The following is a 22,187-nucleotide window of genomic DNA, read 5'->3' as shown; positions in this document are numbered from 1 at the left end:
TTGAGAAAACAAAATCAACAAAAAACCTAAGGGACAGTGCTCAGGCCTTGAGTTCAAGCCCTAGAATCAGCACAAAAAAATTACACCAGTATTACACAAAATCTGCTTTTGTGGTTTTAATTTAAAACAACAAGTAGGATGTCTCAATTTTTTTTTCTTTCAGAGACTGGCATGATTGCAGAATGCCAATGTACACGTGACAGAGTTCCTCCAGAGATTGCTACATCTCAAGTTCAGAAACATCAGCTCATTCCCCCCTCCCCCCCACAAGGTGGCTACAAAACACTGATGGGCGAATGAGGAGTTTTTTTTACCTGTGACAATAATTCCTTCTTCTGGGGAAGGTTGGTTGATACTCCCTGCCCCCCCCCCCTTTTTGCTGGCCCTGGGGATTGAACTCAGAGCCTGCATGTTGTCTTTGAGCCACTGTGCTCAAGGCTAGTAGTGTTCTACCACTGGCTTTTTTTTTTTTTTTTTTTTTTTGCTGGCTCTTTGCAGATAAGAGTCCCACAGATTCTCTGCTCAGGCTAGCTTTTTGAACTGTGATCCTCAGATCTCAGTCTCTTGAGTAGCAAGAATTATAGGTGTGAGACACCAGTGCTCTGCTTTCTTCCTTTTGTTTCTATTTCCAACTAATAGGTACTAAAAAGAAAGATCGTAAATGGATTGTATAATGTCTGGTTCAACCTGTCCTCTTACATTTTTAGTTTTTGTTTGGAGTTTGTTTATAATTTTTATTTTTAAATTATCGGTGTGAATAGTTAAAGACAACACCCCTGAAAAAGGTCTGCACTTCCTGCCCCCCTTCCTCAGAAGCAGGGCAGTTACTAATTTCAGGTGTAGCCTTTGATGTGGCATGGCCATCTTCAGCTCTGTCTGTTATTGAATTTTTTTTCTTTTTAAAAATTGTTCTGCCTTGTGGTTCACGAATGTGGTCTATAGTTTCTTTGGAATGTACCGAAGCCTTTCTTCTGAGGCCTCTCCATTCTGTTTGTTCCAAGAATGGGTGATAAAAAGCGCTTTCAAGGTTGTGTTTGTGACTACCACCCTCCCTCCTCACTTCCTCTCTGACCCCTTCCAGTGGCTTTGCTCCTTCCTTCCCCTAGCTTCCTCTCTTCTGCATCACACATTTCTGAGCACACAGGGCCAGCTGTCAGGAAGACTGATGGGAATGTGTTGGGGAAGTCAGCCCAAGGCCTGGCACACAGAGGGCTGATGAGTGTTCCCCTAGCCCACAGGGAATGTGCTGCCATTGGAGTAGCAGTTGTGCAGATGCTACTCTCCCTCTTGACCCCCAATCTCTTGTTCTTTCAGTATTCCCTCCACACTAAACTGAGTCCAGTTCTCTGGGGCTCCCATTCCTGAGCCCCAGTACCGGGGGCTTGAACTCAGGTTTCACACTCTCATGTGGCTTTTTCATTCAAGGCTGGTGCTCTAGCACCTGAGCCACATCTCCCCTTCCAGCTATTTGCTGGTTCATTGGGGAGAATTTTATAGACTTTCCTTTTGGCCTCCGTCCTCAGATCTCATCCTCCTGAGTAGCTAGGATGACAGACGTGAGCCCCTCTGTGGGTTACTTTGGCCTGGAGCTCCCCAAGAGATTTTGAGTTCAAGGACTGGGATTACCGCTTTACTCTCTGCCTTCCATAACTCAGCAGAGGAGGACTGGAGGTAAGGGAAGTTATCCAAGCCTGCGGGGGTGGAGAAAGGCAGAGGAGGGAGGGAAGCGACCTTCACTCTGGTACATCTGAGCCCTCCCTGCTTTCCCACCCGCAGCCATCTGCTCTCCTGCACACCCATGGGCCTCTGGTTTGGAATGCAAACATTTATAAAATTAAGTGTCTTGGAGGCTCAAGGCCACCCTTGCTTTGAGGACAATCCCTGGGTAAGATAATAGCTAACGTGTGTGTGTGTGTGTGTGTGTGTGTGACACAGGTCTGGCCTGGGGCTTGAACTCTGGGCCTAGGTGCTGTCTGAGCTCCCGTGGTCAAGGCTGGCCACCACTTGAGCCACAGCTCCACTTCTAGCCTTGTGGTGACCACAATGGGAGATCAGTCTCCCGGATTTCCCAGTCGCGGGCTAGCTTCGAACCGCGATCCTCAGCCTCCAGGGTAGCTGGGGTTCCAGGCATGTGGCACGGCGCCCCGCCTTTCCAGGACTCCTTCCGGGCCGCAGGCAGGTTTGGGGGGGCCGAGTCCCCACTTATCCCAGCTCGCGCAGGGAGGAGCCGGGTCGCAGGCCACCGATGGGGAAACTGAGGCCGGGAACAGGGCGGCGTCCTGTGGCTGCAGCTGCTGGGGCGGAAGCTCCGGCTGCGGGCGCGGTCGCCCCCGTTTCCGTTCGGGGCAGCGCGCGCCTCTTCCCGCAAGTCCCGCGGAACGCGCGGGAAACAGCGCCGCAGGCGGCCCCGCCCCCGGCCCCCGCGTCGCCATGACAACGGCGCGGGCGGGTGGGAAAAGGAACTTCGTCACGCGGGGGTGGGGTGGGACTCGTCTGGTAGACGTTGACCAATTAGATGCGCCGCGTGTGTGTTCGCCCCGCCCCGAAGGTGGGTCTGAAGGAGACTTCCGGTAACAACCGCCTGCGCTGTCTGGGGCTTCCCGGCGCTGTGGAGGGTAACGGGCGCCGTCGGGGGGCAGCGGGGACGGAGCGAGGCCACCCGAGAGGAGAAAGGGGTGGGCGAGGCCGGCCTCGGCGGCCAGGCTACCGAGCGGGGGTCGCCCCGGCTCTTGTGACGGAGTAGTGTGGAGCTGAGGCTTGTTGGGGCTCGGGCTTCTCCATGCTGACAGGGAAACTGAGGCAGGCCCAGGGCGGCCCGGAGGCCCGGCCTCGCCCTTAGTACACGTGTTGTTGTTGTTTTGGAGTCAGGGTTTTGCCGTGTGGCCCAGGCTGGTCCTGAACTGAGCCCCCCCCCCCCCCCCGCCCATTCTGGAATTACTTGCGTGCGCTCCTGCTCCTGGCCCCACATTTTTAAACGGGAATAGTAGCTGAAGTTATTGCCAGCCATATTACTAGGGGGAAAACGTGAATTGCAGAGCTCTGCTCGCACTTCCCGCCTTTCGTGTGCGTGTGTGCCCAGAACTGTCAGATGCACACTCCCTGATTCATTTATCAAGCGGGACTCGGGTTTGAGTGCTGTCTGTATTGCACACCTCCCGACAATCACCGTAAAATACATGTTTTTACACCCCAGGGGGCGAATAACGATTCTACCCCCCCCCCCAAGTCTCCAAACTAGTCTCAAAAGTTCAGGCCAAGTTTCCAAATTGAGGTTCTGTTTCTGAGATTTGTGAATTTCAGCCTAGTTTTTTTTTTTGGGGGGGGGGTAGGGGAGAGGTGTTGATCAAAACGATTTTTTTTTGTCTAGCTGGTCCCTGGTTGGTGATTGCCTTGAGAACCGGCAGTGTGACTTTGGCTGGCTCTATCATTGACTGTCCTCCCCAACTCCCTGGGCCCTCAAATCCCTCCTTTGTAAAATGGGGTCTGTGTTGCTTTCCTAGTCATGTTCAGTTGGGTGACAGCCCATGTGAGGGGGTGCGTGCTCGGTTTATTACAAAATAAATTATTTGAGTAGGTAAAAGATGCATGTGGGGGACCCCTCTCATTCAGTCTTCTCTTCAGGAGACATCTTTAGATTTGTGCATTCAGCTTTCCTCCCCTGCCCACCAAATTGCAGCATTTCAACCTTTCTATATTCTCTCCATTAACATTTATGCTGCATGATTCTTTTCACGTATTTCCATCTTAATCTGTTTTTGGCTATACTGGGGTTTGAACTCGGCCTTATGTTTAGTAAGAGCCCTACCACATGAGGCACGCCTCATAGAAACCTTTTTTTTTTCTCCTGATCAGACTGGACCTTGAACCTATTTGTTTTTGTTTTTTTGGGGGGGCAGTCCTGGGTCTAGGACTCAGGGCCTGAACACTGTCCCTGGCTTTTTTGCTCAAGGCTAGCACTCTGCCACTTGAGCCACAGTGCCACCTCTGGCCATTTTCTGTATATGTGGTGCTGGGGAATTGAACCCCAGGCAAGCACTCTTGCCACTAGGCCATATCCCCAGCCCTGAACTTCCTATTTGTACTTCCTGTGTAGATAGGATGACACTACTGTGCCTAGGTTTTTATTTGTTGGGATAGAGATCTCATGGACTTTTTGTCTAGGGTGGTCTCAAACTCACAATCTCAGCTTCTGGAGTAGCTGGGAATACAGGTATGAGTCACCATACTGTGACATTCTTTTATTTATTATTTACTATTTTTAATTTAATTTTTTGTGCTGGTCCTGGGGCCTAAACTTGTACTGGGCACTGTCCCTGAGCCTTTTTTTTTTTCTTCCAAGGATAGTGCTGTACCACTTGAAGGACAGCTCTACTTCTGGCTTTTGTTTGGGTGTTAGCTGGAGATAAGTCTCATGGACTTTCCTGCCTGGGCTGGTTTCCAAGCACAATCCTCAGATCTCAGCTTCCTGAGTAGCTAGGATTACAGGCCTGAGCCATGGGCACTCAAGGATTGTTGTTGTTTGTGATGGTACTGGGGCTTGGACTCAGGGGGTAAGTGTTGTTCCCTAGCCTTTGTCTCAAGGCTGGCACTCTACCACTTGTGCCACAGCTCCACTTCTGGCTTTTTGCTGGTTAATTGGATATAAGAATGTCACAGACTTTTCTTCTCCAGGCTGGGGGTAGGGGCAGGTCGGGGCTGGGGCAGAGAGTACAGATGTGAGCCCTTTCCTGTCTGAAGTACCTTTTGGGGTCTGGCAGCCTTAGACATTGCTTCTACTTGAGCTTTCTCCCCTTAGAGAAAGCTTCTGCTCAGCCTTTCTGCACTGTGCTTCAGGTCACTATGGTTGCTTTTCAGATCATGGAGTCTCCTGAAGTGAATGTTAGCACCTCAGCTTCCCCAGCCCCACTGCAGCCAGAAACTCCTGGAAAGGTGCCCGGGCCCAGGGATCTCTTTCTCCCTCTTGTCCTTCCTTTTCTCTTCCTTCTTTTTCTTTCTTTTTTGGTGCTGGTCCTAGGGTATGAGCTCAGGGCTTGAGTACTATCCCTGAGCTTTGCTTAGCACCACTTGAACCACAGCTCCACTAATGGCTTTTTTTTGAGGGGGGTGGTTAATTAGAGATAAGAGTCTCACAGACTTTCCTACCCAACCTGGTTTTGAACAGCGATCCTCAGATCTCAGCCTCCTGAGTAGTGTGCCTGGCACAGGATCCCTAATTTTTAATGGTTAGGTAACTATTAAGATCAGGCCGGTCTGGGAAGTTGGTCCCCTAGGTCATGGCTACCTTCTCTCCACACTCAGTGCCTGTGGCAAGACCAGGTGTTTTGATCAGAGCTGGCTCTGTACACTTATCAGCCCCGATCTCTGTGGTCTGTGGAAAGATAATGTTTTATTAGAGAGCAGACACCATTAAGAGCAGTTCAGTCTTCCTGTGATTCACTAGCGCTCTGGGGAGAGAAGAAAAACAATAGTAAGTGTGGCTAGCAGATTGCTACGCAGTGAACGCTATTATGATTTTATAGGGAGAACTCGAGGCCCAGGCCCAGTTTGCCCAAGGCCATAGCCCTGGTAAGTGAGGGAAGTGTCACTGGGTATGTGTGTGTGTCCCAGCAGCCCTCCGGAGGAGGAAGCGGGGTGCCGGGCTTCTGGACTGGTGGAGGTGGGCTGCGAGCCCCGGCGTCCGCCCCACCTCTCCCCCCCTCCCCCCGCGCAGCCCCCGTGCTTCATTTTGGAAGTCGTGGGAAGTTTTGACCGCACACGGACGGGTTGCTCTCGGCCAGACGTGCGTGGCGATGGTGAGACGGCCCATGTCTTTCAGCTCACCCGGCCATGCAGGGCGGCGCGCGGCGCGCTGGTGGCACAGCCACGGCGGGCGACAGCGTCATGACGGACGTGCACCGGCGCTTCCTGCAGCTGCTGATGACCCACGGCGTGCTGGAGGAGTGGGACGTGCGTCGCCTGCAGAAACACTGCTACCAGGTCCACGACCGTGAGTGATCCTCCCCTCCCTCCCCCCCCCCCCCCCTTGGCCTTCTCCCGGTGCCTGGCAGGGCAGCAGAGTCTTTGGAGGGGTGGGGTCACCGCTGATTGGTCAGGGCAGTCTTTGGAGGGGCGGAGTTACTGCTGATTGGTCAGGGCAGTAGAGTCTTTTGAAGGGGCGGGGTCACCACTGAATTTGGTCAGGGCAGTAGAGTGTGGGTGGGCTTGTGAGTGAAATAGGAAGTTGGTATTCCTGTTGATATCATGGTGTTAGGCCCAGGTGATTTTCCTTGCTCCGAACACACCTGGGAATTGGAGCAGGAAAGGGGCCTGGGAGACGGGCCGCTCCAAACCTACACCCAGGCAAGGGGTGAGAGTGCGGGTTGGAGGATCAATGACATGTCAGATTTGTCCAGTTGCAAGCATGGCCATGTTAGTGTTGTCTTTGCTACTTCTGATTCAGGGCAGTAGAAATGGTTGGTTCTTGTTCTATAGTTTAGTCTTTCTCCTTGTACCTTCAATTTTCAAAAGACGAATGGGGACAAAAAAGATGCAAGGTGAGCCGAATGGACAGTCATGAGGAAGGGAGTGTTGGAGGCTGGGGAGTATGCAGGACACCAGGCGAAGCAAAGGAAGGCTGAGGGTGTGTGTGTGTGTGTGTGTGTGTGTGTGTGTGTGTGTGCAGCACACAGCCCAGAAGCAGAGGTTCTTTGATGACAAAGGGTCCAAGTGCACTGTGTAGTTAGATCTGTGAGAAGTCCTGTGTGTGCACCATGGGCAGGACTGGGTTAGGGGCTGGGAGGGTCTTGAGGCAAGGAAGCTGGCCCCCTGTGTTTGGTGGGGGGTCAAATGCTACTGCCCTGCTGTACCCCCACCTTGGGAAAGTCCAGTCAGGATGTGATGTTTGGGAGGATGGGTGTAGATCTGTTCAAGGGCCTCTGAGATTTGAACGTGGATTGTGGTGTAATTGGTGCCACATGGCAGAACAGGCTGGCTGTAGACCGTGGAACTATGGAGGCCAGGCGTCTGTTCTGAGTGGGAGCATGACTCCTGTCTACCTTGCCTCTCTTGTCCTTCAGGAGCCCCTCTGTGGCCTCCAGATTTGGAACACGACTCTTACTTAGTGTCTGGGTTATCTGCACAATGGGTTCACCAGCTTCCTTTTCGTTTGTCTTGTAAGTCCTGAGTGTGGGCTCCCTGGTTGATGGGGAAGTTTTACAGCTTAGTGCCTGGAGTCAGAATGAAAGTGTTTTTGCCTCTCTTTGACCTTTGAAGCTGTTAGGATGTTATTTAGGAAAGTCCTGTAGACTGTGTCTAGGAACTGTGTTGCAGGAGCGCTCCTTGCCCCTGGAAAGTCCAAGGCTGCTGTGGGGGCCAGAGGCTCCAGATAGCACATAGTACAGATAGATAGCCACTGTGTCTTCCTGGGGCTGTTTTACCTGCGCACTGGCAATAAGGCGTAAGAGATGAACACAACTGCCAGGAGTGACAGTTGTGCGGGGAGTATGTGCTCGTGCACTCAGTAGTTGTAATGCCCCTCATGGACCGTGGGAAACCAAAACAGCAAAAAGTGTGGGAACCTACACCCAATCACAGCCAGAGCTTCACAGGTTAAATTAAGTCACGTTGAACTCTTGAGAGCACAGTGATATAAGCCAGAAGCAGTGCTGTGTGCCTGGAGGCTGAGGCAGACTGTTTGAGCTCAAGGAGTAACTCCGATCCTTTTTTTTTGTCAGTTGTGGATCTTCAATTCAGGGCTTAGGTGCTGTCCCTGAGCTCTTTCACTAAACTAGCACTCTATCACTTTGAGACTCAGCTCCACTTGCAGTTTTCTGGTGGTTAATTGGAGATAAGAATCTCACCGACTTTCCTGCCCTGTGGCTTACTGTGATCCTCAGATATCAGCTTCCTGAGTACCTAGGATTACAGGTGTGAGTCACTTGACTAGCTAAGATCCTTTCTCTTTTAAAGAAAAAGGATTACAGGCTCATGACTGTCATCCTAGGTACTCACAAGGCTGAGCTGAGGATCAAGGTTCAAAGACAGCCTAGATAGGAAAGACTCTAATTAACCAGCAAAAAACTGGAATGGAGTTGTGGCTCAAGTGGTAAAACACTATCCTTGAGCAAAAAACAAGCAAGAGTTAGAGGCCCTGAATTCAAGCCCCAGAACCATCACACACACACACACACAAATGCACATAGACAACAACAACAACAAGAAAACACTCTTATGAATGAAAAGAAGCAGAATCCTGGGGGAACATATTTGCAAATCTTGTTCTTGATAAAATGACTAATTTTCAATAATACCATATCTTTAAACACGGCAGTAAGAAAATATACAACCTAATTACAAAAATAGGCAGGATATTTGAAGAGATCATTCCAGCAACTTTTGCAGATTGCATATAAACAATGAAAATCTTCCTTAATGTTAGGTGTTAAGGCAATGCAAATGAGCAGCACAGGGCATTGAGTAGCTGGCTTCACCCAGGCTGTGTATAGAGGGAAATGGAGGGGGTGGGAGGGGGTTGATGGCTGTAGATTGGGTTGAGGTTCGTTTTGTGTACCGACTGGGCTCCTTCAGTCCTGGGGTTCAGTTTCAGCAGGATGGATGTGGTCATCTGGGCCTTCCAGCTGTGTCTGGCCTGAGGGGCTAACAGCAGCTGGTGTGGTGGTCAGGGGACTGGGCAGCCTCTCTGCCCTCTGTCTCCCCAGCCCCTGCAGCAGGAGGGCTGTGCACTACCAGGCCCACTTGGTCTGCTCTATTGTGCTACAATTAATTACTGCCTGAAAAAATGGCACGGAGATTGCTTTACAAACCCCCATGGAGCCCTTATGTGAGCAAGTGTCATGGCCTTTGATGGGCAGCAAGGTTTCTGCAGAGCAGCGCCATGCAGGGCCCTGCACCGCCATGGTGGGTAGTGCCTGCGTTCTGTCCCTGCTCATGCAGGGTGCCAGATCCCTTGGTCTCCCCTGCACAGCCCCTGCCTGCTCCAGGAGGGAGGATTGGGGTCACAGAGCTCCTCAGGAGGTTGGAGGGTGGGTCACTTCTGTGATCACTGGACACGTGTTTTCAGGGTTCGATCAGAGTGCAGTGCATAAGTCATGTCAGCCGCTGAGATCTGCTGAGAGCGGCTTACCTGTTCCCCGATGATTCAGGGGAAGCGTGGCTCCCTGAACCAGTGTCAGCGGGATGGTGATGGCCAGGGCTGGACCACAGGCCTTTGGTAGGGCAGTGCCTCCGGGGGTTACCGCACATCCAGGGGAGGTGTCCCTTCCCCCCTCCCCCCCAGCGTCTTACCTCCACCTCTCACCTCCACAGTGTCTTGTGTGCTTGGAAGTGCAGTCTGTGGAGAGGCTCCTTCTCAGACATGACTGTGTGTCCATAGAAGGTTTCAGTGGACGCAGCTTGGGGCCACATGCCAGCTGCTGGCCTGGACTTTGTTCCTTGGTATTCCTGTGAGCCCCTCCCCTTCCTGCCGTGGGGAAGGAGCGAGCACCGTCCCAGCATCTCTGAGGGCTACTGAGAACGGGCGCACTGCCCTGCTCATCTAAAGGTCAAGACCCACTATTCCTCCCAGGCAACTGTGGACAGCTGGAGCTGACAGGAACCCTGGGCCCCCCACGCCCCTCTGGCCCCAGTCCTCCCTACCCACCCAGGGCCTTGCTCTCTAGTCCAGCACAGAGCCTGGCTTGCTCCCTTTATAATTCTCCATCTCAGCTGGGCCGTGTGCCCCTAGATGGGAGAGCTGAAACCCCGCAAGTTAGCCCATGGTGGTGGGGCCTGGGGCTTATTTTTGCTCCTATTTTCTGCCTAAAAATAACACTTCCCGTCTTTGGTGACCGCTTTAGAACAGCACTGTTTATTGTGCAGTACCCAGGCAGCAGACTTGCTGAGTGCCATTTGCTCACATGTGTGCAGTGAGCCCCTGCTCCGGGCAGCCTCAGGGAGCAGGGCTCCTCATGTGGCAAGATTGAGTAATGTTGGTTTTTAAGAGAAAAGGAGAAAATCCATCCTCAGGAGGAGAGTCCTGGCTGAGGCCCATTGTCTTGACTGCCGGTCCATCCATCACATGCTTCTGGATGGGGATGGGGCACAGGCCGCCTCCTCTCCTTCTCCCTCTTCCCTTCCCTCCCCTCCTGGCAGTGCTTGTTAGTGACCAAGCCACAGGCCAGGTGCCCATCCTGGGATCTGGTGTCTGGAACTCTGCAGGAGACTGTGTGGCTCTGTGCCCAGGACTGGGGATCTGGAGTCAGGCAGACTCAGGCTCTGTGTCCAAGTTAGGGAAACTCCAAGCAAGATAGTTTATCTCCTGTGCCTGTTGTGTGTGGAGAGATGTTAATCACTCATCTTGCGGGGGACTTTGTCATGATGGAGTGAAGCCATGGAGTGAGTGGTGAGCTATGGCTGTCCTTGCTCATGGCCTGTGAGGACAGACTCCTTCTTACCAGGCGAGCCTGGCGTTGACTGCCCTGGTGAGGGCGTCCTGCTCCCCAGTAATGCAAGGCTGGGGATCAGAACCCTGTTCTTGTTATGGCTGGGCTCCTTTTGCTGGCTGCAGGAACCTGCCTGCAGAAGCTGGGCTCTTTGGGTCTCCATTGGCTGGGATGCAGAGACGCGAGCAGGGCTGGCGATGGCCTCTCTGGGACCACTCCTGGTTTCCAGGTCTGGGAGAGTCCCGTCAGAAGCACAGCCTTGGCTCTGTGTGAGGGAGTAGGGCTCGAGCAGCATGGCCTTGGCTACATCTGGGACTGCGGCCGGGTTGCTGGGAAGGGTATGGACATGTTAGGCTGGAGGTGAGCAGGCATGGAGGGCCTGTGGCCCTCGGGAAGAAGAGGGCTCCTCCAGGGCCATGCCAGTGTGAGGGGCTTGCCTGCAGCCTTGTTGCCACTGTCAGGAAACCAGTGGGGGCTAGGAAGGGTTCATTCTCTGTGGAGGTGGAGGAGGACGTGGTGGAGCTTGTCCTGGGGGAGTCTGGTGTGGGAGAGAGGCCTGATGGCTGTAGCCACCACAGGTGGTTGGTCCCGGCCTCCCTTCTGGGGTCTCCTGGGCCCTCTGCAGCCCTCCACCCTCAGCAAGCCTCAGCTTGTCTCTGTACACCCAGCAGGGCGGCCCAGGGCCCTTGTGGCTGTGCAGCCAGGGAGTGGTAGTGACCCAGCCTGGCCTTTGTGCTGAGGGCCCACACCTGTGCCTGTTTATTTCCAGGCAATGCTCCCGTGGAGAGGTTGGAGGACTTCATCAACACCATCAACAGTGTCCTGGAGTCCTTGTACATTGAGATCAAGAAGGGAGTCACCGAAGACGATGGCAGGCCCATTTATGCGCTGGTATGTGCTGACCTGCTGGATGGAGGCCTCTTCTGCTTTGAGCCTGACCCAGGGTGTGGAGGTAGGAGGTGGGAGGGGGAGGGCCGCCTCGTGAATAACTCCTCATGAGGGCCCACCCTGAGCACTGTGAACACTTCACTTTTTAGGTCAATCTTGCTACAACTTCTGTTTCCAAAATGGCCACCGACTTTGCTGAGAACGAGCTGGATCTCTTTAGGAAGGCCGTAAGCATAGGAACCCCTGTTACTCACTGGCTATGTGTTCACCATTAGAACAGAAACCCAGAGGTGCCAGGTGTCCATCCTGATGCGCAGGTGCTGGGGGGCAGGCAGAGGAGTGGCCGGCTTATCAGTGGCTGCCTTGCTCCACAGACGTCCCTTCACTTGACCCACACCCTGGCCACCCACTCTCTTCCAGTTGGAGCTGATCATTGACTCAGAAAGTGGCTTTGCTTCTTCCACCAACATTTTGAACCTGGTGGATCAACTGAAAGGTAAAAAGATGAGGAAGAAGGAGGCGGAGCAGGTGCTGCAGAAGTTCGTGCAGAACAAGTGGCTGATTGAGGTGCGTGGTCTTGAGCCTGGCTCACATGTTATCTAGCTGGCGTTTGTGGAGCCAGCCCCTGTGCATGTCCCCTACCTGCTGTGATGCCCTTGCTGGCCCCGTGAGAGGGCCTTGGGTCCAGGTACCACAGGCAGAGGTGGCTCAGCTGGCAACTCTCCCAGGATTTGGGGCTCCAGGGTAAATTTATTTGAGCACTTGAGGCAGGGCACATGGTTGTGTTTGGATCCAGTTCCTGACCTGGGTGTGATCCACATTTGACTGGCCTCTTGGGAGGAGGGGAGGTCAGAGGAGCTTGAAGGAGAGAGGCTCTACTTCCTGGGGGCCCTGGCCCTGGGCAAGGGGTGGACTTCTGCTTTGCAACAGAGACTGCTTCTCCAGCTCCATGGTGGGTGGGACAGGAACGCAAGGGTCACTGGGTGGAAGGGAGGTGGGCCTGGCTGGGGGTAGAGCCCCTATCCATTATGGGAGAGGCCTGTGGCCCTTCCCCAGCACCAAAAACAAATACCTGTTTGCAAGATGGAGGCATTGCCAAGCTCCATGGAAGTCAGGAAGAGGCAGTGGGCCAGCAGCTGGGCCCCCGCTCCTGCCCTGCTGATCCATGACCCACTTAGTGTGCTTTTGTCGCCACTCCCGACTCCCAGGCTGGCATTTCGTGACTGTGGCCAGATGCAGAAGCCAGGAGGCCCTGCGTCTTGTGGTGGCTCTGCACGTTCTGATTGGGGACGGTCCCCATCCTCCCTGGCCTCTTCCAGCCGTCTCGGCTGGCCCGCGTGGTTTCTTCACAGGTCCACACTGCCTTCTGAGTGAGCTGGGTGCAGCCAGGAGGCTTGGGCACAGTGGGTGTGGTGGGGTCGCCCAGGGGAGGCTGCCTCCTTGCCCAGGTATGCGTGCTCCCTGCGGGGCTGTGTGCAGATGGAGGTCCCATAGCACAGAAGGCACAGCCAGGGGCTGAGATTTGGAAGCCAGGTGTCCTCAGCTGTCTTCTAGGTCTCAGCCTCAGTGCCTCTTATTAAAGGTGCTACTGAGGAACTCTCGCAGATAGTGGTTGCCTAGGGCTGGTGGAGTGCACACCTTGTTTTGGGCGCGGGGCTGGGGACTAGTGGGAAGTGCAGCACTGAGCGCTGGGCTCTGCTGGTTCTGCGCCCACAGAAGGAAGGCGAGTTCACCCTGCACAGCCGTGCCATCCTGGAGATGGAGCAGTACATCCGCGAGACACACCCGGATGCTGTGAAGACCTGCAACATCTGCCGTGGCCTCCTCATCCAGGTGCCTGGGGTGTGGGCGTGGAGGGGCGTGGCCTCCCCATCCAGGTGCCTGGAGTGTGGGCATGGAGGGGTCATGGCCTCCGGATACCTATGGGGTGGGGGCGTGGCCTCCCCATCCGGGTACCCTAGAGGGCAGAGGGCACTGCTCCATCTGGTGCAGGGAGGGCCGGGCCAGGTGTGTGGCCTGGTCCAGGAGCTGTACCCCCGCTGCCCCGTTGCCCCTTCCTGCCCCCCCCTCCACGCATGATCATCTCCCCTCCAGGCTCCCACAGTTCTTGCCTCACATGTCCTGTTAGCGTGGCAGTCTTGGGGCGTGTCTTCTGGGTCCTCTGTGGTTTTTCTGTCACTCTGCGCTGCCATACTTTGAGGGCACCACAGCCATCGATCTGGGGCTGGGCGTTTTCGTTTACTTCTTTTAACAACTGGTTTCATAACCAGCCCCAGGTACCTGGCCACTACCCGTGGTGTCTCTGGTACTGTGCTGACCGGTCAGGCTTTGACCTGGCCTGGGATCTGTGTGTTCCCCGCACGTGTGCACGTGTGCTCGGGTGGGAGGTGTGTGCTAGCTTGTGTTGGCCTCTCATTCCAGGGCCAAAGCTGCGAGACGTGTGGCATCAGGATGCACTTGCCGTGCGTGGCCAAGTACTTCCGGTCCGCCGCCGAGCCTCGATGCCCTCACTGCAATGACTACTGGCCCCACGAAATACCAGGTGCGTGTGCAGCCCAGGGCCGGAGCAGGGGCGCTGTGAGGAGGGCCAGGCCGTGCTGGAGCCCTGCCGTGCTCTGCCCGCCCCCCATGGAGCCTGTCTTGCCTGTTGTGTCCACAGAAGTCTTCGACCCTGAGAAGGAGAGGGACGCGAGTGTCTCCAGGCCGAGCAGAAGGTCCTTGCGGGCCAGGCAGCACTAGGCTGCCCTGTACCACCTTTGTTCTGTGTTCCTGTTGACCTCTGGAATAAAACCATCCTGAGGGGTTGCTGAGACTGGTGCTGGTAAAAGCCTCACCTGGGGTGCACTTGGGTCCTCACGTGACGCCCACAGACTGCCCGCCGTGACAGAGCTGTGGCCCCACCTGGGGACTTTGCCTGTTTACCATCAGGACTTGACTGGCTCAGGGATGGAGGTATGGCTCAACTGGCAAGGCCCTGAGTTGAGATCCCCATACTTCCAAAGAGGAAGAAGGGCCTTAACCAACCCCTGGCCTGGACTTGGAGCCCTGGCCTCTGTCTCCTGGGGGCATATCAGGCCCAAGAGGCCTGGGCTGGGCTGTGCACTTCCCTGGGGGCTGTCCCCTTAGTGTCAGATGCATTGCCCCTCACCTATTCGAGCCAGGGGCCACATGCTCAGCAAGCGCTGCCCGACGACCCGGCCACCCAGACCATCTTGCCCCTGGGCAGAGATCGCGTCCATCATCTTTTCATGAGGCAAGGCTCCTGCAACAGCCACCAGGACCCCGGTGTGGAACTTAGCTCTGCTGCGTTTCCTCAGCAGCCTGGTCACCACAAAGCCTGGGGTCGGGCTGCATCCACAGCCTTTTGCTGGGAAAGGGCTGGTGTGCCCTCTGCAGGCTGCGGGGGTGAACTGCAGCCGGGCAGTATGGCGCCTGCTGTACACCCAATGAAGTTGAACTTGCACACATACGTATTAGCTCATCATGCAAGCAGCTGTCAACCCCAGCTTTGGCAGCGGCGGGAGGGGGAGGGAGAGGGGGGAATTCTGCATAGCTCACACTGCCAGCTCCCCAGCCCTCAGAGCAGGTGGCGACCCAGAGGCCCACCCCTTTCTTCAACCTCCTTCATAGTTCCCAGGCCCGGCCCTGTATGGCATCTGTCCTGGTGGGCTTCACCTTGGGTGGGCTTTACCATGGGCAGCAGAGGCGGGTTAAACAAACCAACTTCAAATCACATCCTTCCTGTTTAATTACATTATTGAAATTCAACACAGAAATACAGCAAGAAATATTAAAGTAAGTACAATGTCTAGGCTTCCCGTGACCTTGTACCCAGCAGCCACGCCTGGACTCTGGTGGGCACCAGGCTCCCTGGCACGTGCCATGTGGCTGTTAGAACCTAGTGGTGCCCAGCTGTTGCCAGGCCTTGGCTATCAGTGCTTGAGCTGGCAGCCTGGGGCCTCCTGATTGCACACCCTTCCATGTGTCTGCCGTGCCCCCCAGAGCTGGGGCTGCCCCAGGGCACGGGCTTCACCCTGCCGGCTCAGCTGGTGGCGTGCCTGGCTATGACCACCAGAAGCTGATGGAGAAGCTCAGGTCAAGAGCACGCACGTAGTGCCAGTGTTTGGCGGGGATGAAGAGCGTCTCCCCAGGAGACAGGATGCAGGACAGGAAGGGGGCCTCGGCAAACTTGGGGAACCGCTCCAGGTCCGGGTTCTCCACGTCGACCTGCAGAGGGCACAGGAAGTCACCCACCTGGCCAGCCGGGATGGCAGGGAGGCGCGGGTCACCCCGGTCCCCATACCCACCTGGCTGGTGTTGTGAAGGAGGTGTGTCTCATGGGGGTATAGCGCCTCCGACTCCTGGGGGGAATACAGCCGGATGTACTTCCTGCCCATCACCTGTGTGTGTGTGGGGGGGGGGCTCCATCAGCGTTCTGGTACCCTTCATCCCTTCCACGCCTTCCCACATGCTGTTCCCTGTGCCCCCAGAACCTCAGCACGTTAGCCACAGCCAGTGCCAGCTATGCCTGGTGCTGGAGGGCCACCCTGTTCAACCTCAGCCCCAGCCTTGCCCCCAATGTACAGAGGGAAAGGGGCACAGAGGGGTGGAGTGAGGGACAGCGTTGAGGTTCACCCCGGGCATCGGCTCCGGTTACCCCCTCGGAGCCACCCTGCAGGGCTTGTTGGCCAGGGACTGGTGGTGCACACCTGTCGTCCTAGCTGCTCAGGAAGTTGAAATCTGAGGATCAGGAAAGTTCATGAGACTCTCATCTCCAGGAAAAGCAGAAAGTGAGGCTCGAGTGGCAGAACGCCGGCCATCACTTGAAAAGGTCAGGAACAGTGCCCAGAGCCTGGGCTCAAGCTCCTGCACACGCATATGCACACATACCCATCTGTGAAAACCTGGCTTTGTACCTCTGCCTGGGTCTCCAGAAAAGTCCACCCAGTGGCTAAGGCCGCCCCCTCCCCCCTCCCAGCGGTGCCCAGGAGCCATCTTGAAGCAGTCCTGATTGGACAGTCCTGGCCACATCTCAGGCAGGGCCTCTTGTTTCTTGAGACCACATAGCCCAGGCTGGCCTGGAATTCTGGGTCCTCCTGCCTCAGCCTACGGGAGCGCTGAGATTACAGGCATGTGCTACTCTCCTTTGAAGACACTTGGTGTTTAGCAGGGTGGACCGTGGGGCCAGGTCTCTGGCTGGGCAGGTAGAACGCAGTGCCTGGTGGCGGCTCGCACCTGTGTGAGGAAGTTCTGCTGGGGATCCTGATGAAGAGGGGACACAGTTCCCTGGGGGCCAAACCAGGCATTGATGGTGATCTCATCCTCCTCTCCATCGCCCAGGCAGCAGTAGTCTGGGATGCCGATGTCCCGCTTCAGCTCTGGGACCTATAGGCACCAGAGCAATGGGAGGGCGAGGCCAGACAGTGAAACACATGCAAGTCCCACACTCTTTCAGGTTTTGATTTGTGTTTTGCATGTCAGTACTGGGGACTTGAACTCAGGGCCTGGGCACTGTCTCTGGGCTGTTGTGCCCAGGACTGGCGCTGCACAGGGTAAAGAGCCGAAGCTGAGGAGGTGGGGTCCTCACAGGGAGAGCCACTGAGGGCTTCTTGGGTACCAGTTTGGAGGGAACTTGAGTTTACTGTACACGGAGAGCTGCCAGAAAATGAGGTGACACAGCTGCACCGCCAACCCCCCCCCCCCCCCCCCCGGCTTCACAGCTGCCCTGCTCTGGAATATTCCTTCTCTTCTCCTTGAGAACTGCTCATTGGCCCCCAGGAGCCTGGCCTGCTCCCTGGGCAGAGGCTGGCCTGGGCACGCAGCAGGTGCCAGTGGACCCCCCCCTCCCCCGGCTTCTGGCACAGCCCAGCCTGGCCTGGGGCCCTGGGCAGGACAAGGAGGGCAGGCCATGAGCCTCGGCCAGGAGCAGACAAGGGCTGAGTGATACGTGCGTGCAGGGGGCAGGAGGAAGGGCAGAGGGTACAGGTCGGGGGCTCAGGCCACTCACCTGCTCAAAGAGCTGGTGCTGAGCGAGGTAGCCGATGTCTTTTGTCTGAGAGAAAAACAGGCGTCAGCTGGCCGCTTGTGGGGGCCTCCTGCTGGCTGGCATTGGTGGGTCTGTGTCCTAGTCCCAGGCCCTCTGGCACTCACAATGGGTGCTATTGTCTTATTTTCTTCAATAAAAATGGGATTAGGCACAGCGGGTAGCCCTAGCTACTCAGGAGGCTGAGATATGAGGATTGCAGTCCAAAATCAGCCTGGGCAGGAAAGTCCATGAGACTCTCCTCTCCAATAAATCCAGAAAAGCAGGAGCGTGCTGTGGCTCAAAATATAGAGCACTGGCCTTGAGCTTTTTGGAAAAGCTCAGGGACAGTGCACAGGCCCTGAGTTCAAGCCTCATGACGGACCAGATAAAAATGGGATCAAGGATGTGGGTCACATGGTAAAGCACTTGCTTAACAAGCACCAGGCCTCGAGTTCAATCCTCAGACCCACCAAAACTCATACAATAAAAGCCAGCCCTCACATGGCTGGGCCCGGGCCACTGGGGCTTGGGGGGCCGGGGGTGTACAGAACCAGGAAGCTTGCTGCACACCCACTCCTCGTGCTGTGAGGACCCCAAGGGGTAAGGACTACACCCCTGTACCCCACCCATGGCCTCACTGCCAGGAACCTGCAAGAACACAGGCAGCTGCTTAGAAGTCCGCCCACGTGAGCCAATGGCCAGCCAACCCCCACACCCACAACCCTGCACATGGAAGTGGGGGCTCGGGCAGCATGCCCCACACCAACCAAGAGGTGATGCTAATGAGCATGGGACCTCTTCTAGCATGAGAACATTCTAGAATTAGGCAATGCTGATGACTGTATAATCTTGTGAATATACTAAAACCCGCTGCATCGTAGCCAGTCAATGGGGGGAAAGGTGCTGAACCAAGTCCTTCCTGGCTCTGCCCGCCCTCTGCCCATGGGACCCTGGCTGGGCGGCGTGGAGGGTACCGAGTGTACCTCGCGCTCCACGTACGTGGAGATGAAGTCGTCCACGGTCATGAGGGTCTGCGACCAGTCCTCGTCCGTGTACCGTGAGCCCAGCTCCACTGGCACGGTGCGGGGGCCGGCCACCTCCCGGATGTACTGCAGGCTGTCCACACACGGGCGGGGTGCACCGTCATGGCCAGGCACGGAGAGGGTGTGGGCCACCCAGCTCTGCCTCCCTCTCCAGGGGCCAGATTCTTTTTTTCCCCCTGCTTTTAAGTCCCTGAGCTAAGAACCTGGGAGGGAATGGCAGGTGCAGATCCTCAGATCGCAGCCTCCTGAGTAGCCAGGATTACAGGCATGAGCCACCGTGCCCAGCCCGGCCCCTTTGGTGGAGGGCAGGGTGGCTTGTGGGTGGTGTGGGCAGGAGTCGGGGGGTCTTGGGGATACCTGGATGGGACCCACCTCCACTTCTTCATGCAGGGCCAGTGGTCAGCCACGCCCTCCAAGATCACGGGCCTTCCGGGCAGCAGGAAGTGGGTCCGGAAGTGCTGGAGGGCCGGGAGATGGAGACGGGGCACAGTCCTCTCTGAGGGCACCGCTGGAACCGGGCTGCTCCTTGCTTTCTGTGGACAACACAGAATGGAGCAGCATCGCCCCAGGACAACATCGGAGGCCGTGCATTAGGAACCTGCCACCAGGGACTGAACCCAGGACCTTGCTCACACTAGAGCGCTCTTAACACTGGCAGAGACGGGGCTTCACTCTCCCACCCTGGGCTGGCCTCAAGCTTGAGAGCCTCCTGCCTCAGCCTCCGGAGGGCTGGGATTACAGGCATATGCTACCACGCCTGGGAATAGGTAGTAAGTCCTACTATTTCTGCTACCACTACCAGTTGCTCACATGAGACCAAGGTCTTCCCTTCCCTTTCTCCTTTCATGAAGACAGGAATATAATATATAAAGCATGGCCTAAGACACAGATCTTATGGAAATTCTGCAATAGGGAAATTTCGTATTCCAACGTCCACAAAGTCTTCTGGTTCCTGTTTTCACATCTACCTTGGAGACCCTGGTAGCAGCAGCCCATCACTACCTGGTGACCCAACAAACAATCCTTTCACCTAGGCTTCATGTGTACCCGGATTACAGGCACCCCCCACCATGCCCTGACAGTTAAGAGGAGACCTCGCTAACTTTCTGGCTAATTGGGCCTCAGACCTCGATCCTGCTGTCTCCCGTCCCTATGGCTGGAGTCGCTGGCCACGTGGCCACACTTGGGGCTGTGCCCCTTGCTGTACCTTTGTGCTGGGCTGGTCCTGGCGCAGGCTGTGGGTGGGTCGCTTTCCAGCTGGTAGGTGGGCCTGGAGGATGGCTACCACTTTGATGAGGATGTCCCCCAGGATGGCTGCCCCCATCAGCAGGCCCATGTCACACACGTGCAGGGCTGTGGCCACGGCGCTGGCCTCTCTGGGCTCCTGGCACAGGCACAGGGCCTTGAAGAGGGAGCCGAAGGCATAGACCTGCCGCCAGGCCTTGTCCACGTCCTGCCACGGCCCAGTGTTGAGCTTCTCCCAGGCGTAGTCCAGGACGGCCTCGCTGGCCTGCAGACACGCGTCCCGCTGGCCTGCGTAGAGCAGCCCTGCAGCCTGCCGCAGGAGCGCTGCCACACTAACGTCCACCTGCTCACCCAGCTCTAAGCTCAGCTCCTCCTCAGTGTGGGGCAGGAGGGCCCTGAGGGCCCCCCAGAGGGCATCGGTGCTGGCTGGGGGGTCCCCAGGATCCTCGCTGTCCTTGGCCATAGGGTCACGTCACCACCTGAAGGGAAGGGAGAGTCAGCACAGTCTCCTCCTCTGCCTGGGTAACTCCTACTCATCCTGAGCCCCTTGGAAGAGATCCCTGCTGGAGACACTGTCAACACTTTCCCAACAGGGTTTTGAGTTCCCACAGGTCACGGGCTTCTCTTCTAGCAAATACCCACCCATGGGTCTCTTCGTCAGTGTGACTTCCAGCTCCTCCAGGCTTGCCTCAGTTTCCCTACTGCCTGAAGCAGAGGCGGGCCTATGGCCCACACTCCAGTGGTGCTGCAGGCATGGGTCGTAGCTTTTCAGGACAAGTCACCCCCAAAGGTCCTGGGCTCAGGGGCCTGGTGGGGGAAGTGAGGCCACAGGGACATGACCTGTAAATGGATATTGGGACTCTCAGCCACACCCTAGGGCCTGGGCCTGAAATCTGAAATCGAGCCCCCAAAACCTTTCTTCTTGGCAGTTGGATCTACTTCGGTTATTTGTTAGAGTAACAGAAAACACTCACACAGAAGCGCCTGGAAAGACAGGAGCACCCAAATAGGAAAGAAAACCTTCCTAGCTGGTGCGGCTGGTGGCGGGAACCTGGGTGCTAAGGGCACCAGGGCCTCCTCCTCACCCCCACACCTGCCATGGTCGGCCTGGGCTTCACACCAGAACCTTCTGTGCTGGAAGTTTGGTGCCCAGGCTGGCGAGGTCACCCAGTGAGACCTTCAAGAGGCAGGGCTTGGAGGGGGGTGTTCTGTAGTGAGGACGGCACACGCTCTGTCCTGTGGGGATGCGGCCCGGGCCCTCCGCAGACCCGGCATCCCACGCCGCGTGAGCTCTGCGGGCCGTGGGAAAGCTGGTGTCCGCACACACGTGCCAGCACAGAGAACACGGCCACCACCGCGTCTCATCCGGCACTGAGTGGCCGGGACCCCACGTGCCCGGCTCAGGGGCCTCTGTGGGGAGGGCAGGACACAAAGCATCTTCGGGACTCCCGGGGAGACCCCGCGCAGGCCTCCTTCCCCAGCGATCCCGGGCCTCCCGGCTCGGGGGTCCTGTCTGGGGGCCGAAGGAGCACGTGTTTCCCGTGAATCTACCTGCCAGGCCCGTGGCAAATACATTAGAGGGGCCGCGCAGGCGCGCTGGAGGCTCAAGACGACGATTTCCCCCCCCCCCCCGCCCCGAACTGCGCACGCGCAAAACAGCTCAGGCACCGGCCTCCCCTTCCCCCGCCTCGCGCGGGCTGGCATTGCGCACGCACAGGACGGCTTCCAAAGTCGCAGCGAAGAGCGCCGCAAGCTACAGCGCATGCTCGCGCTATCGCTCGCGCGCTCTCACACCCCACCCCCAACAATCGCCCTCCTCCCGCGCACGCGCCAGGCCGGTTCTTCACGGAGCACATGCGCAGTGTCCCTTACCGCCCTATAGTTTTGTTAGGAGCCCGAGCTAAACTCGCTTCCAAGTTCCTCAAACTAACCCGTGTTCTTTTTGGACGGGGTTGATTCGCCCCGGAGCTGCCGAAGGCTTGTTCGGTTGGGTCTGAGCGCACTCCGGGTTCTCCTCTCGGTAGGTAGATGTCGAAGGGAGAATCGATCACTCACGGCTCATCTGGTCATGTCGGAGGGCCTGGAAGAGCGCCGATCGCTCGACCGAGGCCCCGCCCTCTTCAACAGGCAGAAGGGCGGACCAATCAGGGCTGGGCTGTTGCTTCTGGTTTCAGTCTGCAAATTAAATACGATTTAAAGCCAATCTTAGGCCCACCTTGTTATGCAGTCTGCTACTACGATGGGTGGGTGAGTGAAATAAAGTGCAGAAAACCACAGGCCCGGACTCGTGTGTGTTGGTCTTGGGACTTGAACCTAGGGCTTGGGCACTGTCCCTGGGCCTTTTTTTTTTTTTTTAATGTTCTTGCTCTAGGCTAGCACGCTACCACTTGGAGCCACAGCTCCACTTCTAGGTTTTTTTTGGGGTAGTTAATTGAAGAGTCTGACGGGGACTTTCCTGCCTGGGCTGGCTTTGACCCGCGATCCCCAGATCTCAGCCTCCCGTGTAGTTAGGATGACAGGTGTGAGCCTCCCACACCGGGCTTCTTTTGTATCTTTGTTCAGCTTTTA

The 22,187-nt window shown here is 56.3% G+C and overlaps 2 protein-coding genes across 5 annotated transcripts; one reads left to right on the top strand and one right to left on the bottom strand.

Moving 5' to 3' along the window:
* Positions 1-2,536: 2,536 nt before the first annotated feature.
* Positions 2,537-14,108, top strand: Nsmce1 (NSE1 homolog, SMC5-SMC6 complex component). 3 transcript variants are annotated; one of them, XM_048332713.1, is made up of 9 exons: positions 2,578-2,615; positions 5,520-5,565; positions 5,816-5,986; positions 11,188-11,309; positions 11,456-11,533; positions 11,727-11,873; positions 13,023-13,139; positions 13,728-13,848; positions 13,966-14,108. In XM_048332713.1, exons 3-9 carry the CDS (start codon positions 5,827-5,829, stop codon positions 14,043-14,045), a joined length of 825 nt encoding a protein of 274 aa, XP_048188670.1. In that variant the 5' UTR covers positions 2,578-2,615; positions 5,520-5,565; positions 5,816-5,826; the 3' UTR covers positions 14,046-14,108. The 3 variants fall into 3 exon arrangements, with proteins under 3 accessions (XP_048188673.1, XP_048188672.1, XP_048188670.1); XM_048332716.1 differs by lacking the exons at positions 2,578-2,615; positions 5,520-5,565 and adding an exon at positions 2,537-2,570; XM_048332715.1 differs by lacking the exon at positions 5,520-5,565 and having other exon boundaries at positions 2,554-2,615.
* A 922-nt stretch (positions 14,109-15,030) lies between these two features.
* On the bottom strand, positions 15,031-21,740 carry Kdm8 (lysine demethylase 8). Of its 2 annotated transcripts, none has more exons than XM_048332911.1 (8): positions 21,551-21,740; positions 19,582-20,098; positions 18,747-18,907; positions 18,315-18,447; positions 17,314-17,358; positions 16,542-16,691; positions 15,614-15,706; positions 15,031-15,533 (listed from the first exon to the last, which is right to left on the bottom strand). In XM_048332911.1, exons 2-8 carry the CDS (start codon positions 20,080-20,082, stop codon positions 15,369-15,371), a joined length of 1,248 nt encoding a protein of 415 aa, XP_048188868.1. In that variant the 5' UTR covers positions 20,083-20,098; positions 21,551-21,740; the 3' UTR covers positions 15,031-15,368. The 2 variants fall into 2 exon arrangements, with proteins under 2 accessions (XP_048188868.1, XP_048188869.1); XM_048332912.1 differs by lacking the exon at positions 21,551-21,740 and adding an exon at positions 21,171-21,268.
* Between the last annotated feature and the right edge of the window lie 447 nt (positions 21,741-22,187).

The sequence above is a fragment of the Perognathus longimembris genome, chromosome 23 (assembly GCF_023159225.1).
Source record: "Perognathus longimembris pacificus isolate PPM17 chromosome 23, ASM2315922v1, whole genome shotgun sequence".
Lineage (NCBI taxonomy): Eukaryota > Metazoa > Chordata > Mammalia > Rodentia > Heteromyidae > Perognathus > Perognathus longimembris.
Note: the sequence above shows the minus strand (reverse complement) of the source record. Positions and strands in the feature narration are given on the sequence as shown.